The following is a 17,202-nucleotide window of genomic DNA, read 5'->3' on the forward strand; positions in this document are numbered from 1 at the left end:
AAGCAGCCCACTATGTTCCCAGAGGACACCCATCATTATGCACTCAGTCAAGTTCAATGTGAGGTGAAATGGTTCACATTCCTGTTAAAAGAAACAGGCAAAACACAGCAACACAAATTAGTAAATTTATTTCCAGTGATAAAAATAGCCATGACCATTATCCTCCATTCCATACATCATATCAAAGTTAGTTTCTGGTACAGCGATGCTGTGACTTTGTGGTTCTGTCCTTAGAAAAGTGTTGTAGCTGCATGAGCCAACTGCTAGATAACAATACTTTTGTGATTAAACTAATTTAATCAAATGATGAAGAAAGCTGAAACCAAAGTCAACCAAACTGATTATGCAGACTGTTTCTACCGCTAGGTGGTGCTGTGTATTCATATTGTATACAGCCACTTCTCTTGAAAGCCTTTCTTCTGCCTGTGTCTTTCATGATACAAGTCAAAACAACAAACTGGGAGCACATAGGTAAAATAAATAGATATGCGTACTGTACAATAATGCACATTTTTTCATTGCTTTCTATATTACAAGCAACTTGAAGGCAGGAACACAAATGAGAGATGAAGAGAAGAGGAAAATAAATCACAATGCATTCTACTATGCAGATAACCCGGTATATTATACCTCTATGAGATCAAGAGACAAGCTATTTATATAAATATATATATATATAAATCTAACCCAAACTTTAGATTAGCTTACTGGATGCTTACCCATCACCTTCAACAGAGGTCAGAAAAAAACTGTGTGATAATTATTTAGAAAATTATGACTATTTGTGCGAGAAAGTAATAACCTTGAAAAGAACAAAGCAAGAATATTCCTTTGAAAGCCATAAAGGAAATAAATATCTCCTTTTGAACAGAATTATTTAACACTGTGATGGTAAACAACAGGTCTGAGTGTGAACAACACTTATAAACTAGATAAAGCCATATAGAACAATCTTTGGGCATCTATTGCTATTCTTACTGGACATGGGGCAGCAGTATGAACTACTCACCGTATCACTCAATAATCCATTCACTCATTCAGTCACTCTTTGTTGCTGAAACACCCTTTACACACACACACACACACACACACACACACGTTACCCCAATAATAATTCACTCAATCTATCCACAAGTTTCCTAGGGGTTGTGGGCATCACTTCCTGTCGATTTGATTGGATTAGATGGGATTTGATTTGATCAAATTGACAGGAAGTGATACCCACAACGCCCTAGGAAACTTGTGGATACCTTCAGTCATTCACTCGCTTGCTCAAGCTGAACCACATTCTTTAAAAATGAACACAAATATACACACACACACACACACACCATCACACAGTGACAGTAAACTGGTCGAGTTCTGTTGGTTTCCTGGTCCAGACCCCAAGCCCTCCGTCCCGGAGAGCAACGGCAAACTGCTGTCTGACTCTCTGGTAGGACCGGGACGCCATCTTTGAGCCAGAGTATGTCCTTATAGCAGTGCGGTCCTCTGTGTCTGATGCTTCTCTGTTCAACTGAGAGGGGGAGAGAGATGGTTGATTGATTGACTGATGTTTTTATTGACAAAATGAAGATATATTTGTACATATCTGTCAAAAGGATAACATGCATGGGGGGGTAGCAGAGAGATAGGCCTACAGGAAAATAAAATCAATAATAAATACATTCATACAATTTCCAAAGGACTAAACAACTAAAATAGCAACAAAAAAAAACATGGGGAGGGGAAAGCGGTTGGAAAGAAAGGAAGGGTTCGAATAAGGAGGTAATAGGATAATAGGAGGAGAGGGCAAAGTGGAGGCGGAGGACAAGCTAAGAAGGGAGGAAGAAAGTATGGGAGGAGAGAGGAGGAAGTAACACAACAGATGAGATGGGGAGAGAGGGAATGGTGGGAGGAATAAGAGGGAGAGGAGGAAAGAAGGAAAAGTTGAACTGAAGAAAAAAGTTGAGATAAATGGAGGGATGGAAAGAGAGAGAAATCATAGTGGCAGACCAAGAATGAATGAAAGAATTTGAAAAAATAACAGGAGAGAAAAGAGAATAAGCACAAAGATAAAGGAATGGAGACGTGACAGAGAGGAGAAGGAACAGAATAAGAACTACCTTACAACAATTAAATCAAGCAAAATTAAAATTTTGTACTTTAGACACTACAGCAGCTGAAATATCTATTTTAAAAGCCAAACAGAACCATGTTGAACATGGGGAAAGCGCAGGCAAATTACTTGCATGGCAAATTAAAAAAGCAGAGGAGGAAAGAGCTATTTATAGTATAACCTGCCCCGATGGAAGCATTACAAGAGATCCTTTGATTATAAATGGAACATTTAGATCTTTCTATCAAGAACTCTATAGGTCTGAAAATAATGGTTCTGTGGACGACATACAGTGCTTCCTGGATGGAATGGTTTCCCCTACTATATCCACCATAGAAAAGACAGAATTAGATAAAAATATTTCTCAGGCTGAGATTACAAAAGCAATTGATAAAATGAAAAATGGAAAATCTCCCGGAAGTGACGGTTTGCCTGTTGAGTTTTACAGATGCTTTCAGACAAAGATCTTGAATCCACTCTTGAATATGATAGAAACAGCGTTAAAAAAAAATGAATTACCTGAGTCTCTGAAGCTAGCTATTATTACTCTTTTAAAAAAAAAGGATAAAGATCCACTCCTTTGTTCATCTATGAGACCTGTGTCATTACTAAATGTTGACTATAAGATAATCACTATGATGTTGGCTATACGTCTGGAGGCAGTCATACAAAGTCTTATCCATCCGGATCAGACAGGTTTTATGAGAGGTAGATTTTCATCAGATAATATTCGAAGATTTTGTAACGTGATATCTCATACTCGTAAGGATAAATCCCCCATGGTGGTAGTATCGATAGACGCAGAAAAAGCGTACGATAGAGTAGAGTGGAGGTACTTAGTGGAGGTATTAAAATATTTTAATTTTGGCCCAGTTTTTATATCTTGGATTAAATTACTTTATCAGTCACCGAAGGCATCTGTAAAGACCAACAGTCAGATTTCTGAACCATTCTATCTAGGAAGAGGAACAAGACAAGGGTGTCCGATTTCGGGCTACCTATATGCGCTCGCTGTCGAACCATTAGCAATTAAGATCAGGTCTCACAACAGGATAGTAGGAATAGGTATTGGAGCAGAATACCACGTCATGTCTTCATACGCAGATGATATCCTATTATATATATCGAAACCAGAACAATCATTACCAGCTTTATTAGAATTGTTGGAAAATTATGGAATAGTATCTGGCTTCAAAGTCAACTGGGAAAAGACGGAAATAATGCCCATTTCCAATTTTGACAGTAGTTCCTTACAGAACCGGTTTCAGTGGAAATGGACTCAGAACCATATAAAGTATTTGGGGGTAAAGATTATAGATAACTTGGAAGAATTGTTCAAAATAAATTATGTCCCAATACTTGAATCCATAGAGGAAGACCTGAAACGATGGCAGACGCTTCCAATATCTATTTTAGGCCGTGTAAATGTTCTAAAAATGAACGTCTTACCTAGACTATTGTACTTATTTCAAATGCTTCCTATAATGGTCCCAGAATATGTGTTTAAGAAAATCCAATCTTTATTTTCGTCTTTTATTTGGAGTGGTAAAGTTTCTAGAGTTCGTTTAAATGTATTGTACCTCCCTTTGGAGTTGGGGGGGCTCGGGGTTCCAAATATGAAATTGTATTATTGGGCAGCACAACTAAAGCCATTAAAACAATGGTTTAGTGAACCATGTGCATGGGTCAGAATAGAAAATCATGATATGTTACCGCTGGATTTAAATCATGCTTTGTATTGTGGAATGAAAAATCTAAAGAAAATAACAAATAACCCGTGTATACTCCACTCTGTGAATATATGGGATTCTGTCCATAAGTTTTTGAATTGGAGAAGACCTCTATCACCCTATGCTCCCATTTGGAAAAACCCCACATTACCTTTTATCTTCAATGGTAGTATATTTAAGCAACTGGTGGACAAAGGTATTTCAACTTTTATAAATTTATACAAAAACGGAATTTTGCTTTCTTTTAGAGAAATCCAAGAAAAATTTGGTATACCTAATTCACATTTTTTTTGTTTTTTACAAATAAGAAGTTTTATTCAGTCCACACAACATACACTTGACGAACCAGAACCCTCTACAATGGAGAGGATCCTGAGACAAACAGAAAAAACAGTAAAATTATTGTCTAAATTATACCATGGGTTGATAGAGGCTTTTCCAGCTAATACTTTGGCTACAAAAACAAAATGGGAGACGGATGTGAGAGAGAGCATCAGTGAAGAAGAGTGGGTATAGATATGGTCAAGCATACATTCCGAATCATATAATTGGAGACATAAACTTTTACAATTTAAGATCGCACATAGAACATATTATACTCCAGTGAAATTGAACGCTATGCATCCAGAAATGTCTTTTCTATGCTGGAGATGTAAGAAAAAAAAAGGTTCTTTTCTACATATGTTATGGTCCTGCCATAAACTTGTCCCGTTTTGGGAAGATATATGTTCCTTTATGTCCTCTTGTCTTGACCTTAGGCTGATGCCCTCTCCTCGCCTCTGCTTGATAGGTAACTTCAAACATGGTGACAGTTACCAAAGAAAATTGAGTAACCTGGCATTCATTGCTGCCAAAAAATGTATTGCTGTAAATTGGAAAGCCCCTTCCCCCCCAACACTAGCCCAATGGAAGACAGAAATATCAAGTTATATACCTCTAGATTACTTACACTACAAAATTAAAGGAAAGTTGGACATCTATGATAAAATATGGACTCCATTCATATTTTCAGATGGGCTGATGTAAGAACTAGACCCTGGAGGGTGTTTGGAAAGACAGCTGCATCAGCAAACCTAGCAATGTGTTTTTGTTTCTTTTTTTTTGGTTATTGTAATATTTTATTTTATTTTATTTTTCGTGGTGTTTTTTGTTTTGTCTAACACTGTATTGTCTTTAAAAATGAAATAAAAAAAGTTATAAAAAAAAAAAAAAAGAATAAGAACTAAATGAGCCGACAAAGTGCAGCTCTCAACAGCTGGCTGAGCGACCTCCATTTAGATCTCACAATGCAAATGAACATCCTTCAGCCTTTAACTCACTCATAATATCTCACACAGTCTTTAATGCCCCCCCCCTGTCTCTGTCTGTCTGTTTCTCTCTTTGTCTGTGTCCCACTTCATATATCTCTCTGTCTGTTTCCACTCTGGTCTCAGCCTGTTCTCTCTCTCTCACTCTGGGTCTATCTCCACTTCTCCTCTCTCTCATGCTTTCTCCCTTCTCCCCCTTTCTCTGTTCTCTCTATTTTCCCCTTTCATTATTATCAGTGTCTCTCTCTGAGACGTAATGAGCCATAGCCAAAAAAAATGGCATCTCTTTCAAGCGTCTGTGCGTCTTGTGTTGCGTGTGTGACATTAGGGTGTGGGGAGCGTTTTGTTGTGCAAAGTGATTCAAATGCTTTTCTAAATAATTGCCACTCTCTGCTGTCATCAAAAGTCTAACCGGGGCCATGACTCAGCATACATATTTAATTTCACAGTGGAGATTAAACCTTGCTTCATCAAAACATCATCATCACAGGTGTTTAGTTTTTTTGCTTTTTTTTCCTGAGGGAATGCCTTGACGAGGCGTGTCATTTAGGAAAGACAAATGGTATTAGTAGGGGGATAATTAAACAGCCTGTGGATATCAGTAACTGCAATGCATTTGTTGTCTCCGCCAGGCCGAAAGGCATGGCCAAGACTATGTTTTGCACCCTGTCTGTCTGTCCGTCTGTCTGTCTGTCCGTTCGTTCGTTCGTCCGTGTGTGTGCGTGTGTGTCCGTCCGTGTGTCCGTCTGTGGACAGCTAATCTCCGGCACCGTTGGCTTGTTCGCAGCGAAACTGTGCACACACACACTCCCTGGAAGCCAGAGCAGAACTTCTGCCCCACATTTTTCACCTGGGCCTGTAATAGCGCTTTTTGCGAAACTTTTTTTTTTACAGTACTCCTACAGATTTTGTCCAAACATCACGCAAATCGGTACACAGTAATCTCTATAGTCATTAAACAAAACATGTCTTTCACATTTTTCATATTCCATCCTGATTGGCTAAGATTGGCTTCCAAAGTTTGCAGGAGTGCTCTGTTTTGAACAAAATGCCCCACATACCTTCAGCCTCTGCCAACGGGTGAAGAGGGAGCGCTTGCAGAGTCGCGACGGCGTCCCCGAGTCCGCCTTGCGGCCCGTAGAGGTGCTGACCTCCTCCAGACCGCTGTCCCCGCAGCTCCAGTTCCCACTGAGGGTAGGACACCTGCCTGATAGGCGAGCCTCACTGCTGCTCAGACCTGTCACAGGGAAGACAAAGAGAAACCTGCTGTTCAACTGATCAGCTGAAACCAGATGGAAGCTTTCATCCTGGTTTCACCTGGCTGTTAACCTCTTTAACCCTATACTGGACAACTCGATAGACATTAGGGTGCATACCACATGGGTGCAGAATGCACGCATCAGTGTGTCCTGGGCTCTAGTCTCTTCGGAGGCATGGGTTCAAATCCCACCGCTGCTGGACCTTATCTAAATCTTATAAGTATCATTGCTTACTGTGTGTGTTAAGAGTGTATCAGCAACAGTGAGTGACTGAATGAATGAGTGAATGGATTTTTGATCTGATAGGTGTCAATTTCCCAACACTTTCTCAGTGTAATCACTGTCAAAGTAGAGCAATTTATAATTAATAATTATTCATATAGCATTTCTCAAAACATAGTTACAGTTATTGGCAATCGAATTATTGATACATATGAATGTTATCCACATCATTCCCTTGCAACCTCTGGTATTACATTAATAAAGTAGGTATATGTAAATAACAGCATGTGAGTGCAGAGGTGAGTTACAGGAAGTGACATTATGATTATGTACAGTACAGTGTTCATTTAACTCAGAGTGTAGAGGGGGGGGGGGGTCCAAGGGGTACCCAGCTAAATTATTAATATAGGCATCACAATTATTTTTAACCAATTATTTATTATACTTTGGCTATTCAGAAATAGCAGATGTACAAGCTCACAGCGCTGTGAGCTTATACATCTGCTATGTTTGAAAGATGTTTACCACAATACTTTTCAGATGGGGGTAATATGTATTTGGCCAAGGCCAAATACATATCAATTTGGGGGTCCTTGACATGAAAAAGTTTGAGAACCACTGCATTACACTCTCAAAGTGGATTATACTTTAAGTGGTGAAGTGGTTATGAAATCCATCGTGTTAATTTAACTCTCCCAGTTAAATGAGTGCTCAGGATTTGACAGTGTTGGGGAACTCACAGCCCAGCAGCATGCGGTTGCGTTTGTACGGGAAGGGCAGGTGACTGGCGTGGCTGAGACGTCGTGCCATGGCTCTGGCCAGGTGGCCGCTGTGGCACAGTGTCCCCACTGTCAGGCTGCACAGGTACACCGGCTCCACCAGGCCAGAGAGGAGCGCCCCCTGCAGGCCCACAACGTTCCACCTGTTGAGACAATTAAAGGGGGATGAAACACTGGGTTGTTTTCCGGTCCACCATTAGTTTTGTCTTTATTTTTCAGACAAGAACAAAACATACATTCAGAATTGACATGACAGAAAAGGGGAAAAAAAGACAATACAGTAAAGTACAATACAGTAAATGAAATGAAAAAGGGAAGAAAAAAAACAACACTATTTACTCTTATACAAATACCATTTCTCCCAACGTTTCTCAAATATCTCTGCTTTAGTCCTCAGATTCTAAGTAATTTTTTCCATTAGACATATTTCTTCAATAATATCAAACCAATGCTCCTCTCTAGGAGGATCTGTTTTCAGCCATTTCCTTGTGATGGCTTTTTTAGCCGCCAGTGTCAAGATTTTGAACAGATATGTCCTCATGTCCTATTATGTCCTCTGGTGTCAATCCGAGATATAAAATCCGGGGATCACAGACAATCTTGTAACCCATTACTTCCTCCAAAATCCGGAGAACACTGTCCCAAAATGACAGTATTTTCTTACACGACCAGAATATATGTGAATGATTGGCGTTCAGATGTCCACACTGTCTCCAACAATACTGCTGCTTTCTCAGTTGTTTACTTTTGATTTTAGGTGTAATAAAAAAGCATATTCAATTCTTCCACCCAAATTCCCTCCATTTTTGGGCGGTGAAACGGCCCCAAATGTGAGGTTTGGACATCGACATTCGCTGCACTGTGATTGGCCACCATTGTACCCCCCCCCCACCTATTGTACCCCCCCAACCCTGCGCTGTGATTGGCCACCATTGTACCCCCCTAACCCTGCACCGTGATTGGCCACCATTGTACACTATGGTGGCCAATTCAGGACTATTCAGGACTGTGATTGGCTAGTGAACACATGACACATGTGCATAGCCCTATAAATAGGACTATGCACTTAAAAAAAAACACATTTATGTTTTTTTTTAAAGTTAGGGACCAGTCGAAATTTACATAAGGGGGGGCATGGAGGAAAATAGGGGAGGGTCATGCCTTTCTAATTTTGGTCCAAGGGAGGGTCAGCTAATTTTACTTTGAATCCAAGGGAGGGTCATGCAATTTTGAATTGATAAAATAGTCCGTTTTTTATATACCTTTTTAGTACAGCAGAACAGTGGTCAATGACCCCTCTCCATTTCAAAGGATACAAATAATTCAAATCAAGTAACACCTTGTCTATTTAGAATCAATGGCGGTCGTTAATAAGCCATCAACGCACAGCGAGTGTGAACGACCCAGTCAAATCTATTCAGCGTCTTAACAATGGTGGTTGAACAATTAAGCAAAACTTCAACAGGCGTTATTGGAGAGATGCATTATAAATAGGCCTACTATAACTGGATATTCATAATCATTTGAAGTAATTCTGTGCATGTGATTAATGTGGATCTATATGGACAGTTGTGTATAGATGCCTATAGCTCCACAAGTAAAACCAGAAGCATCAGGCCATAATTGATAGCCTAATTTGTTTTATGTAGGCAACAGTGTAGTTGTAGTCACTGTAGTTGATAATTAAAAGGGCAGAGTGACAAAAGTTTTAAACTACTGGTTACCAAATATTCAACTTTCTTCAATCTGACCAGGATTCAATGGGTTTCCCACATGTAAGATGAGAACACTATCCATTCTGCTACCACTACTACAGATACACTGTGCATTTAGCAAGACTGACTACACTACAGCAATGTTCTAATCAATGTGGAAAGCAAAACATTGGACATATCAGTTTTAAATGTCATGTTGTATTTGATGGGGAGGGTTAGGGGTGTCAAGAATTTCACAATACGATACATGATGTTGGGCATGATATCGATATGATATATTATTAATGTTCTTTTCTCATGTATCATCAACATTGGCCATCATCTTATAAATAACGTTATAAAGCAAGTTAGAAACAATTACAAAGTGCTTTGTACACAAATAAATACATTTGTGCAAGCTTAATGGAGAAGTGAAGTTCTCACTAACTATAAACCCATTGTTTCAGAGGACAGATAGACACTAATATAACAAATATAATATAATATAAGACTGCATAACTATAAATTCCACAAACCTCATATTTTTGTCATCTGGACTTTACCAACCAAGTGCAGCCTAGTTATTTCCAACAGCTAAAACACATCTATAATACCAGATACAGTATAATACAATCTTAGATTAGATGTAGGCCTATTTGAGAGTGCAGATGCATGTCACATTAACGAGCGTCAACGAGCATCAGCTGACACACAACACCTCCCCTCTGCAGTGCTTTAAACTGAAAGTGACTGACTGGAGTCTGTTTCATTTCTCTCCAAAATACCTTGAATATGATGGAGGACATGATTAATAATTACTATGATTATGATAAGCTTTACATTTCATATCATACAGTAAAAACTCCTAACTTTCACCGGCAAAAAAAAAGAAAGTGTTTTTTTTGTATTAAAAAAACAATTACAAAAATATTACGATACAGTATGACATCATGACAATACCTATCATCATATTTTAATACCACGATAGGCTATATCGTGACACAATATATCGTGACACTTCTAGGCGGGGAGGGTTACTCTTTTTTTTGTAATCACTTGGGGAGGGTCATTGATTTTTTTTTTTTGTCAAAGGGAGGGTCATGGCATTTTAGATCAGGGCACATACATTTCCTCCATGCCCCCCCTTATGTAAATTTCGACTGGTCCCTTAGGGGTGTACAATGGTTGGTCCACAATATTACTTTTCTTTAAGTGAACTTCCATCACTGTGATGACCACTGTGACCACACCGCCCACTTCACACTGGGTGTGATTTTTGGGCGGTGAAACCGCCCCTATAAGTGAGATTTGGAAAAATGTACAAATATCTTGGGCAGTGAAACCGGCCCTGAAAGTGAGGTTTGGAAATTTGTACAATTATCCTGCGCTGTGATTGGCCAATCACAATCTATTCAGGACTGTGATTGGCCAGTGTCACATGACACATGTGCATAGCCCTATATAAGCAACCATAACTTGAAAAAAAACATAATTTGGTTTTTTTCAAGTTATGGTTTCGTCCATCATAAAGAGTGTTTCAATAAAAGTATTTATCTTTTGTACATGATTGGTTGACTCCATTCAGTATTGTGATTAGCTAGCAAGACACCGCCCACTTCACACAGGGTGTGATTTTTAGAGTTTGTTGAAGATTGTTGTGTTTTACACAAATCTGCTGTAGTTTTTAACCTGAAATGGAAAAAAACGATACAAAGGTCACACCTAACTTTGATTCTGACTATGTGGCCGTCTTTTTACAATGGTTTTCAATGGGAATGGAGCGTTTTGTTGCCATTGCGTGGCATGTGAAAACACTCCGTTCCCATTAACCCAATAACTGCCAGAGGTATTTTCATATTTTTTTAGCCAGTGCCAGAGTTTTTCATTGAAAAAAAAAAAGTACTCAGGAGCCGAGATACAGAATTTTTAAGTTTTAAGTTAACAAGGAAGTGTATGGGAGTCTAGATCTTCGAAAAATCATATCTCCTTAGTCTTTGGGTCAAATTTATTTTTATTTTTTTAATTATCAGAACCCAAGATATCATGATTTGAAGATTTGCTGCTCCATTCACTTCTTGTTTAACTTCTTACTAAAAAAGGCTGTATCTCGGCTCCTGAGCACATTTCTTTTACAATGTATTTTTGGCCTTGGCACAGGGATGATAAAGCCAGAAATAGGTTTGGCACTGAATGAGTTAAGGAAGAATACAAATTCTAATTCCCAAGGATTATGCAAATGATAACATTTGTACACTCTCAGGGTTAAGTTAACACTGAGGATTCTACAGTGTATATTTGGGTCCCAGAGATCAATCTGTGGCCTAACGCATATCGAACTGAGGGTCTTTGACATTAAAAGGCGAAGGAGGTCCGTAGGACATGGAAAGCAGCCATCCATCAGTGGGTTCCTCTGCACCATGAAGCTAGGCACTCTGTGAAGCATCACAGTTTAACCAGCATCTGACCGTCTAGACGCTACAGCCTATTAGCAAGCTGCTGCACCATATCACAGCCACCTGCTCTTTGAGGGAAATAACCTGTTTGGCTGAATCCAGATGAATACTACAGTTCCCCTGTAATCATGAAGATGAATATGGCTTAATATGCCTTAACCACTTAAACTGCTTCGTTTGACCGGTGTCCCCCAAGGGTCTATACTAAGGAGCCCTCCTTTTTCCCCGTAGACTACTCTACACCAAATCTCTTCGCTGAAAATTGTTGTCTTTATTCATAGTGTGATAGAGGTAGGGAAGGGAAAACAGAGATAGAGGGATGGCAAAAAGAGAAGTGTGTGAGAGAGGTGAGGATGAGAGAGAGAGAGAGAACACGGAGTGTGTTAGAGAGGGGTTGAAGAAGAGGGGGCACGGTGGCACAGTCGGTAGTGCTGTCGCCTCACAGCTAGAAGGTCCTGGGTTCGATTCCCGCAGGGGACGCTGTGGGCGCTGGGGGTGTGTTCTCTCCTCCGCGTCATCAGTGCCCATACCCTAGGTGGGGTTGGCGAAAGGGCCTTTCTGTGTGGAGTTTGCATGTTCTCCCCGTGTCTCCTAGGGTAGGTACCCTCACAAAAACATGCAGTAATCCTGGTCACTATACTGCCTCCCCCTGGCCAGCCGGGGCGCCTGATGGAGGGGAAGGGAACTGGTTGGAATAACGTGTTCCTTCCACGCGCTACGTCCAACCAGGGAAACTCTCCCCTGTCAGGTGACAAGAAGGTCAGTTGGCTCTCATGCATTGAAGGAGGCATGAGCTCGGCCCTGGCCTCCCTAGGTTGCCAGAGGGAAGGTAGTGCCCAGGATTACATAGACAATTGGCACTGGGTGTAAAAAATAGGGTTACAAAATCGTGGGATAAAAAAAAAAAAAAAGAGAGGGGTTGAAGTAACGTGGTTGAGATTGAGTTTAACCACTTGAACATTAGTAAAAAAATAGCAGATCAGCAAAAATAGCAGATCTACAAGTACAGAGAGAACTCAGGTCCAGTCCAAGTCTAGAGGGTTTAAATGGTTAATGAGTTTCAACTGACGTACGGGCTCAGAGTTAAATCTGAGTTAAACGAACACTCAGGAGTTTGCAGTGCAGGTGCAGGTGTGTGTGTCAGCTGACCTGGCTATTTTGTCAGTGCAGGACATGGTGACGCGTGGTCTCCCCGGCAACGCTCCAGCATCACATTTCTGATTGGCTCTGGGTGCTGCTGTGACAGGAAGCGTCCCCTCCCCACCTCCTATCTTCATTCTTAGGTGACAGTGAAACTTCCTCACCAACCTGTGGCTGCTGGTGTCTGAGAGAAAGAGGGGCAGAGAGCCAACAGGGAATACATCCATATTAAAAAAGGAATGTCTGGGGTCAGTGGAAGGGGAGGCACAGATAGAATCAAAAACATTTATGAATACATCTTTGACTAAGTCAATTTGATGGTTTTGATTTGAATATATTTTGCATGAAATCTCTTAAACCCTATTTTTCTGTTCATACAATTTCATATTATCTCATTTTAAAGATTTTGGTGTTTTAGGCATGAAGGGGTTAATATCTAAAAATACCCAAAGGATATCACTGGGCACCCTCTTGAATTCTTAAGCGGTGACCCCAAGCTACAAAAATCAATTGAGAAAAAAACAGACGAAACCAGGTTCAGCCAAAAATCCCCTTTGGCTCCTGGACTATTAAGACACATGTTTTCAAAGTGGGGGCCTGGCCAAAGGGGCGCCATTTGGAAAGGAGTGGAAAAGAATATTATCCTGAAATATATACATTATGTGTATATGATTTTTGATTGACATTGATTTATTTGTTCATTTTTTTATTTTTCTAAATTTCAATTCAAATTCAATCAAATAAGATTATTGTGCCAGTTTAATGACTTTAAACCTGGTGTCTGTTGTAAAAAGGTTATGATGAAATGTTTGCCATCATACGCCATGTGATGCATTTTGAGGTTATAGATTGTCAATTTTAGCTATTCCCTTTTTTAAGCCATTTCACAATTTGGGGCCTGCACCCAGAGGCTATGGCTATTTGAGGTCAGTGGCTTAGGATACCAGTCTTCTGGGGTCTGGTGGGTCAAGGATCAGAGCTTTTACTGGAAGGTCTCGGTTTCAAATCCCCACAATTTGAACAACCATCATCGAATTATGCTTATTTTTATTAAAGTGCTGATTTAGTCAACTTTACAGAAAATGTGCCAGTGTTAGACAAACAGCTAATTATACCTCATGTGATTATTTTCCTCCTCCAATATACATAGACATTTTTGCATGACGTTTTTGAATATTTTAAACATGTGTATTAAGATGAACAGCAGGGCGTTTATCTTACTGGTAGCAGTGAGTTCATACGGACAGTTGAGACGTGCGTCTCCACACGGCGAGGAGCTGACAAACATGTGGAACAGGACACCGTCTCTCAGTCTGTATCCAGAGCCTTTATTTGGTATGAAGATGGACTGGTCCACGTCATCTGGTTGTTTGCTTTATGGAGACAATTGAGACGAGGAAAGAACATCCTTTATTCACTCAGTTTGAGACGATAAGCTCAGGGAGAGGTGCTAGACCAAAATACAAGTCAGAACGGAGGTTTCACACACAAAAGGAGCATCAGGGTTGTTCACAATTAAATGGCCAACATTTCCCCATCTGAGTCACTGTCACCGTGACCCATTCGATTGCACAAGCACAGTGGCAGTCCATTTGGGAGGTCTTCCACTTCCAGTGAAACGCATTTCTTTGTTTAGTTTTCCTTGTGTGTTCTGTACTGTGTGTTTGTAAATACTCGTATCACACTGATCGGTGTCAGTCTGACCCTGCACCAATGTCAACAAGTCAAACACATGTACCCAATGTACTTTAAACTAGAAAGGTGTGCTCAGCAGAGCGCACATCTCTGGCACAAGATAACAGCAATGTATGCCGTGAAATCTCATGGAAGTAGTGCAGCAGTTGTACATCATCTCATGTTTTTGTAATCCACAACGTCTGTTGTGTATTCCTTGTGTCAACTATATTGTGTCAATTATATTTGTATCACCAGCCAGTCAAAGGTTGTGATGTGAAATCTGACAGGTTGTTTGCTGCCCAACACTCACTTTGCAAATCCTTCACGAGAGGAAGTAAGCTCTGTAATATTGATATTACAGCTTCACAACTTCAGAGTCAAAACATGAAACTGAAAAGGAATGGCATGTAAGGATGAGATGTACACAGCTATATCTGAAAGGTGGCAGACCATGCCAACATAGTCTCAGGAATAAGAGCTAAGTGTTTTGGCAGTGGAGGGGTCCAACACACATTACTGGGCAGGTCAGGGGCAAATTCGCATTGCAATGTCGCTGATAACTGCTGATGAGGATGTTCACCGATCACGCCGTTATTAGACTAATGTGTTTTATCTGATAGTATTCATGTCAAATCCTGAATACAGGTCAAATAATCTATCAACCATTAGGTTAAAAAATATAACTGAAGGTCACTAAAATGTAAGTAAGCTAAACAGTCATTCCTATAGCCAGACTTCAGCCAGCCTGTCTTCACACCGGCTTCGAATGCTATCAATGCATTGAATGGGAGATTATGACGTTTTATCAGACCTTTGAATGGGCGAAATAGGCGACCTACTTACCTACCCGCGATTTATCAGACCATTCATTCAGGAGCTACTGACCTACTTGGAGGCGGAGCAGTCCCCACAACAATATTTACGATTCTGTGCCTATCGGTACATAACTCGAACGGCGCTGAGTAGGCACAGGCGAACGTCACACCGTTCAGGACGGCAACTCGGTCGCCTTAGCTCCCTCGGTGGTCCTTCACGGGGTGACAGTTCGCCTGTGACTGCGCGCCTCCGTCATGGTCCGAAACCAAAAGCGAAACCTAAACTGAACTATTAAGTCATGTCAGTTGGTAGGTCAGTATGTCTTGATAACACCCAATGAATGGTCTGATAAATCGCGAGTAGGTAAGTAGGTCGCCTATTTCGCCCATTCAAAGGTCTGATAAAACGTGATAATCTCCCATTCAATGCTTTGATAGCATTCGAATCAGGTGGTCTTCAGGCCTTACCGGAGAGCCAGTTCCAGCTGAGAGTAGAGGAATCGAACCAACGCCCTCCTGGCGATGACCTCAGAGTGGCAGTCGTTGAGCGTTGAACCATGGTGGCTGACGGCGTCACCACTCAGACACCTGGTCCCCGAACCCAGAGCCACGACCTGGGCCTCGTGCAGGTCAAAACCTGCCCGGAGCAGGTAGGGGAGGAAGGAAGGAAGGGAGGGATTGAGAGGAAGGGAGGGCAGGAGAGAAGGAAGGAACAGATGTAAGATTAGGAAGAAAGGCAGGGAAGTAGATAGGGAAGGGGGGAGGAAGGGAGACAAGGATATAGAGGGAAAGAAAGGGGAGGAAGAGAGTGGGTGAGAGAGAAATGAGTGGAAGATAACAATGTTTCAGGGAGGGGAGGGGAGGAGAGGGGGATAGAGCGGAGGGAGGTGTAGAGATGAGGTGAGGGAGGGATGATAGAAATGGCAGAGAAGGTAGAGGAAAAAATGCATTAGATTTTCACCAGTGTTGTACACAAACATACTAAAACCGTGTACTAATTACTGTACACGTTAAAATATGCAGTGTTAATTTAACAGAGTCTACTCACAGAGCTAAATTGGACTATTTGGGTTAATGAAAAGAACACTGATGACATTTTCACACTATAACATGAACACCATGTCGTCTGATAACAGAATACAGGAAACAGATTGAGAGGGTCTGATGAATAGTGTATGACATAAAACAATGACTAAGGCTGTGAAATATGATTCTTGTTAAGTTGTTATGCTGCAATCTCACCTCATGAAACATTCATAGGCTGTTAGAGATGTCTGTCTCCATGGAGCCTTAGAGCCACTTTGCCACTTTGATGTAAAACCATAGAAAGTTTGTTCGTTTGTTAGATGTTTTATTTTTTGGATCTCCCAGCAACAACCAACAAACCACCGAATCAAAACTCGAATTGAACATTCCCTGATGAACAAATTGTTGTCATTGACTTAACAGTGATTATAAAACGTATATACACTGTAGATTTACCCTTGTATTCCTTTCCCTGTCATGGGCATTCTACTGTCCTGGAGCCCTGTAAAAGTGCCACATAACTTTGTTTGATTCAATGCTGCAACTGCCTCCTGCTGCAGTGAAACATTTGCCTTTGGCATTAAAAGTCAATGGGACATGTCGCAGTACCCACCTCTGGTCATTACGATCCCTGCCAGCACCTTGTGATGACGGGCTTGCGAGGTAGCGCAGCAACTGTCCGTCAGCTGTCTGTATTTTTCTCTCACCAGGTGGAAAATTGCCTCTGCAAAGCCCTGCAGGAGAACGGATGAATAGATGGATGCATTGTGCTGTTGGGACCATGAAAAGAGCAAGACTAAAAGTTTAAACGCCCAACTAGCGCCCCCCTGGAGGCTGTGTTGCTCTTTACACCCAACCAGGCCAATGTCTGTTGAACCTTTACCTGAAAAGCTTTAAAGTGAAATAAAGTAAGTTACGGTAACATAAACATACCATAAGTGAACCCATCTACCGCCACACGTATTGGCCAAAATGGCCAAGGGGTGTCAAAAGAGGAAAGGC

The 17,202-nt window shown here is 40.9% G+C and overlaps 1 protein-coding gene across 1 annotated transcript in view; it reads right to left on the reverse strand.

The window, feature by feature from the left end:
* Nucleotides 1-144: 144 nt before the first annotated feature.
* LOC308093569 (double-stranded RNA-specific editase B2-like) overlaps nt 145-17,202 on the reverse strand; it is a gene marked incomplete at its 5' end in the record, with an annotated part of 37,782 nt that continues 20,724 nt past the window's right edge. The window contains 7 exons of the mRNA XM_080439902.1: nt 145-1,516; nt 6,197-6,372; nt 7,357-7,538; nt 12,692-12,866; nt 13,904-14,055; nt 15,643-15,811; nt 16,814-16,970. Of these exons, the coding sequence (XP_080296028.1) occupies nt 1,334-1,516; nt 6,197-6,372; nt 7,357-7,538; nt 12,692-12,866; nt 13,904-14,055; nt 15,643-15,811; nt 16,814-16,970 (1,194 nt within the window). The 3' untranslated portion in view covers nt 145-1,333. The remainder of the gene's footprint in view (nt 1,517-6,196; nt 6,373-7,356; nt 7,539-12,691; nt 12,867-13,903; nt 14,056-15,642; nt 15,812-16,813; nt 16,971-17,202) is intronic.

Source organism: Gymnoscopelus braueri (genome assembly GCF_963280865.1).
Source record: "Gymnoscopelus braueri genome assembly, chromosome: 10".
Taxonomy (NCBI): Eukaryota; Metazoa; Chordata; class Actinopteri; order Myctophiformes; family Myctophidae; genus Gymnoscopelus; species Gymnoscopelus braueri.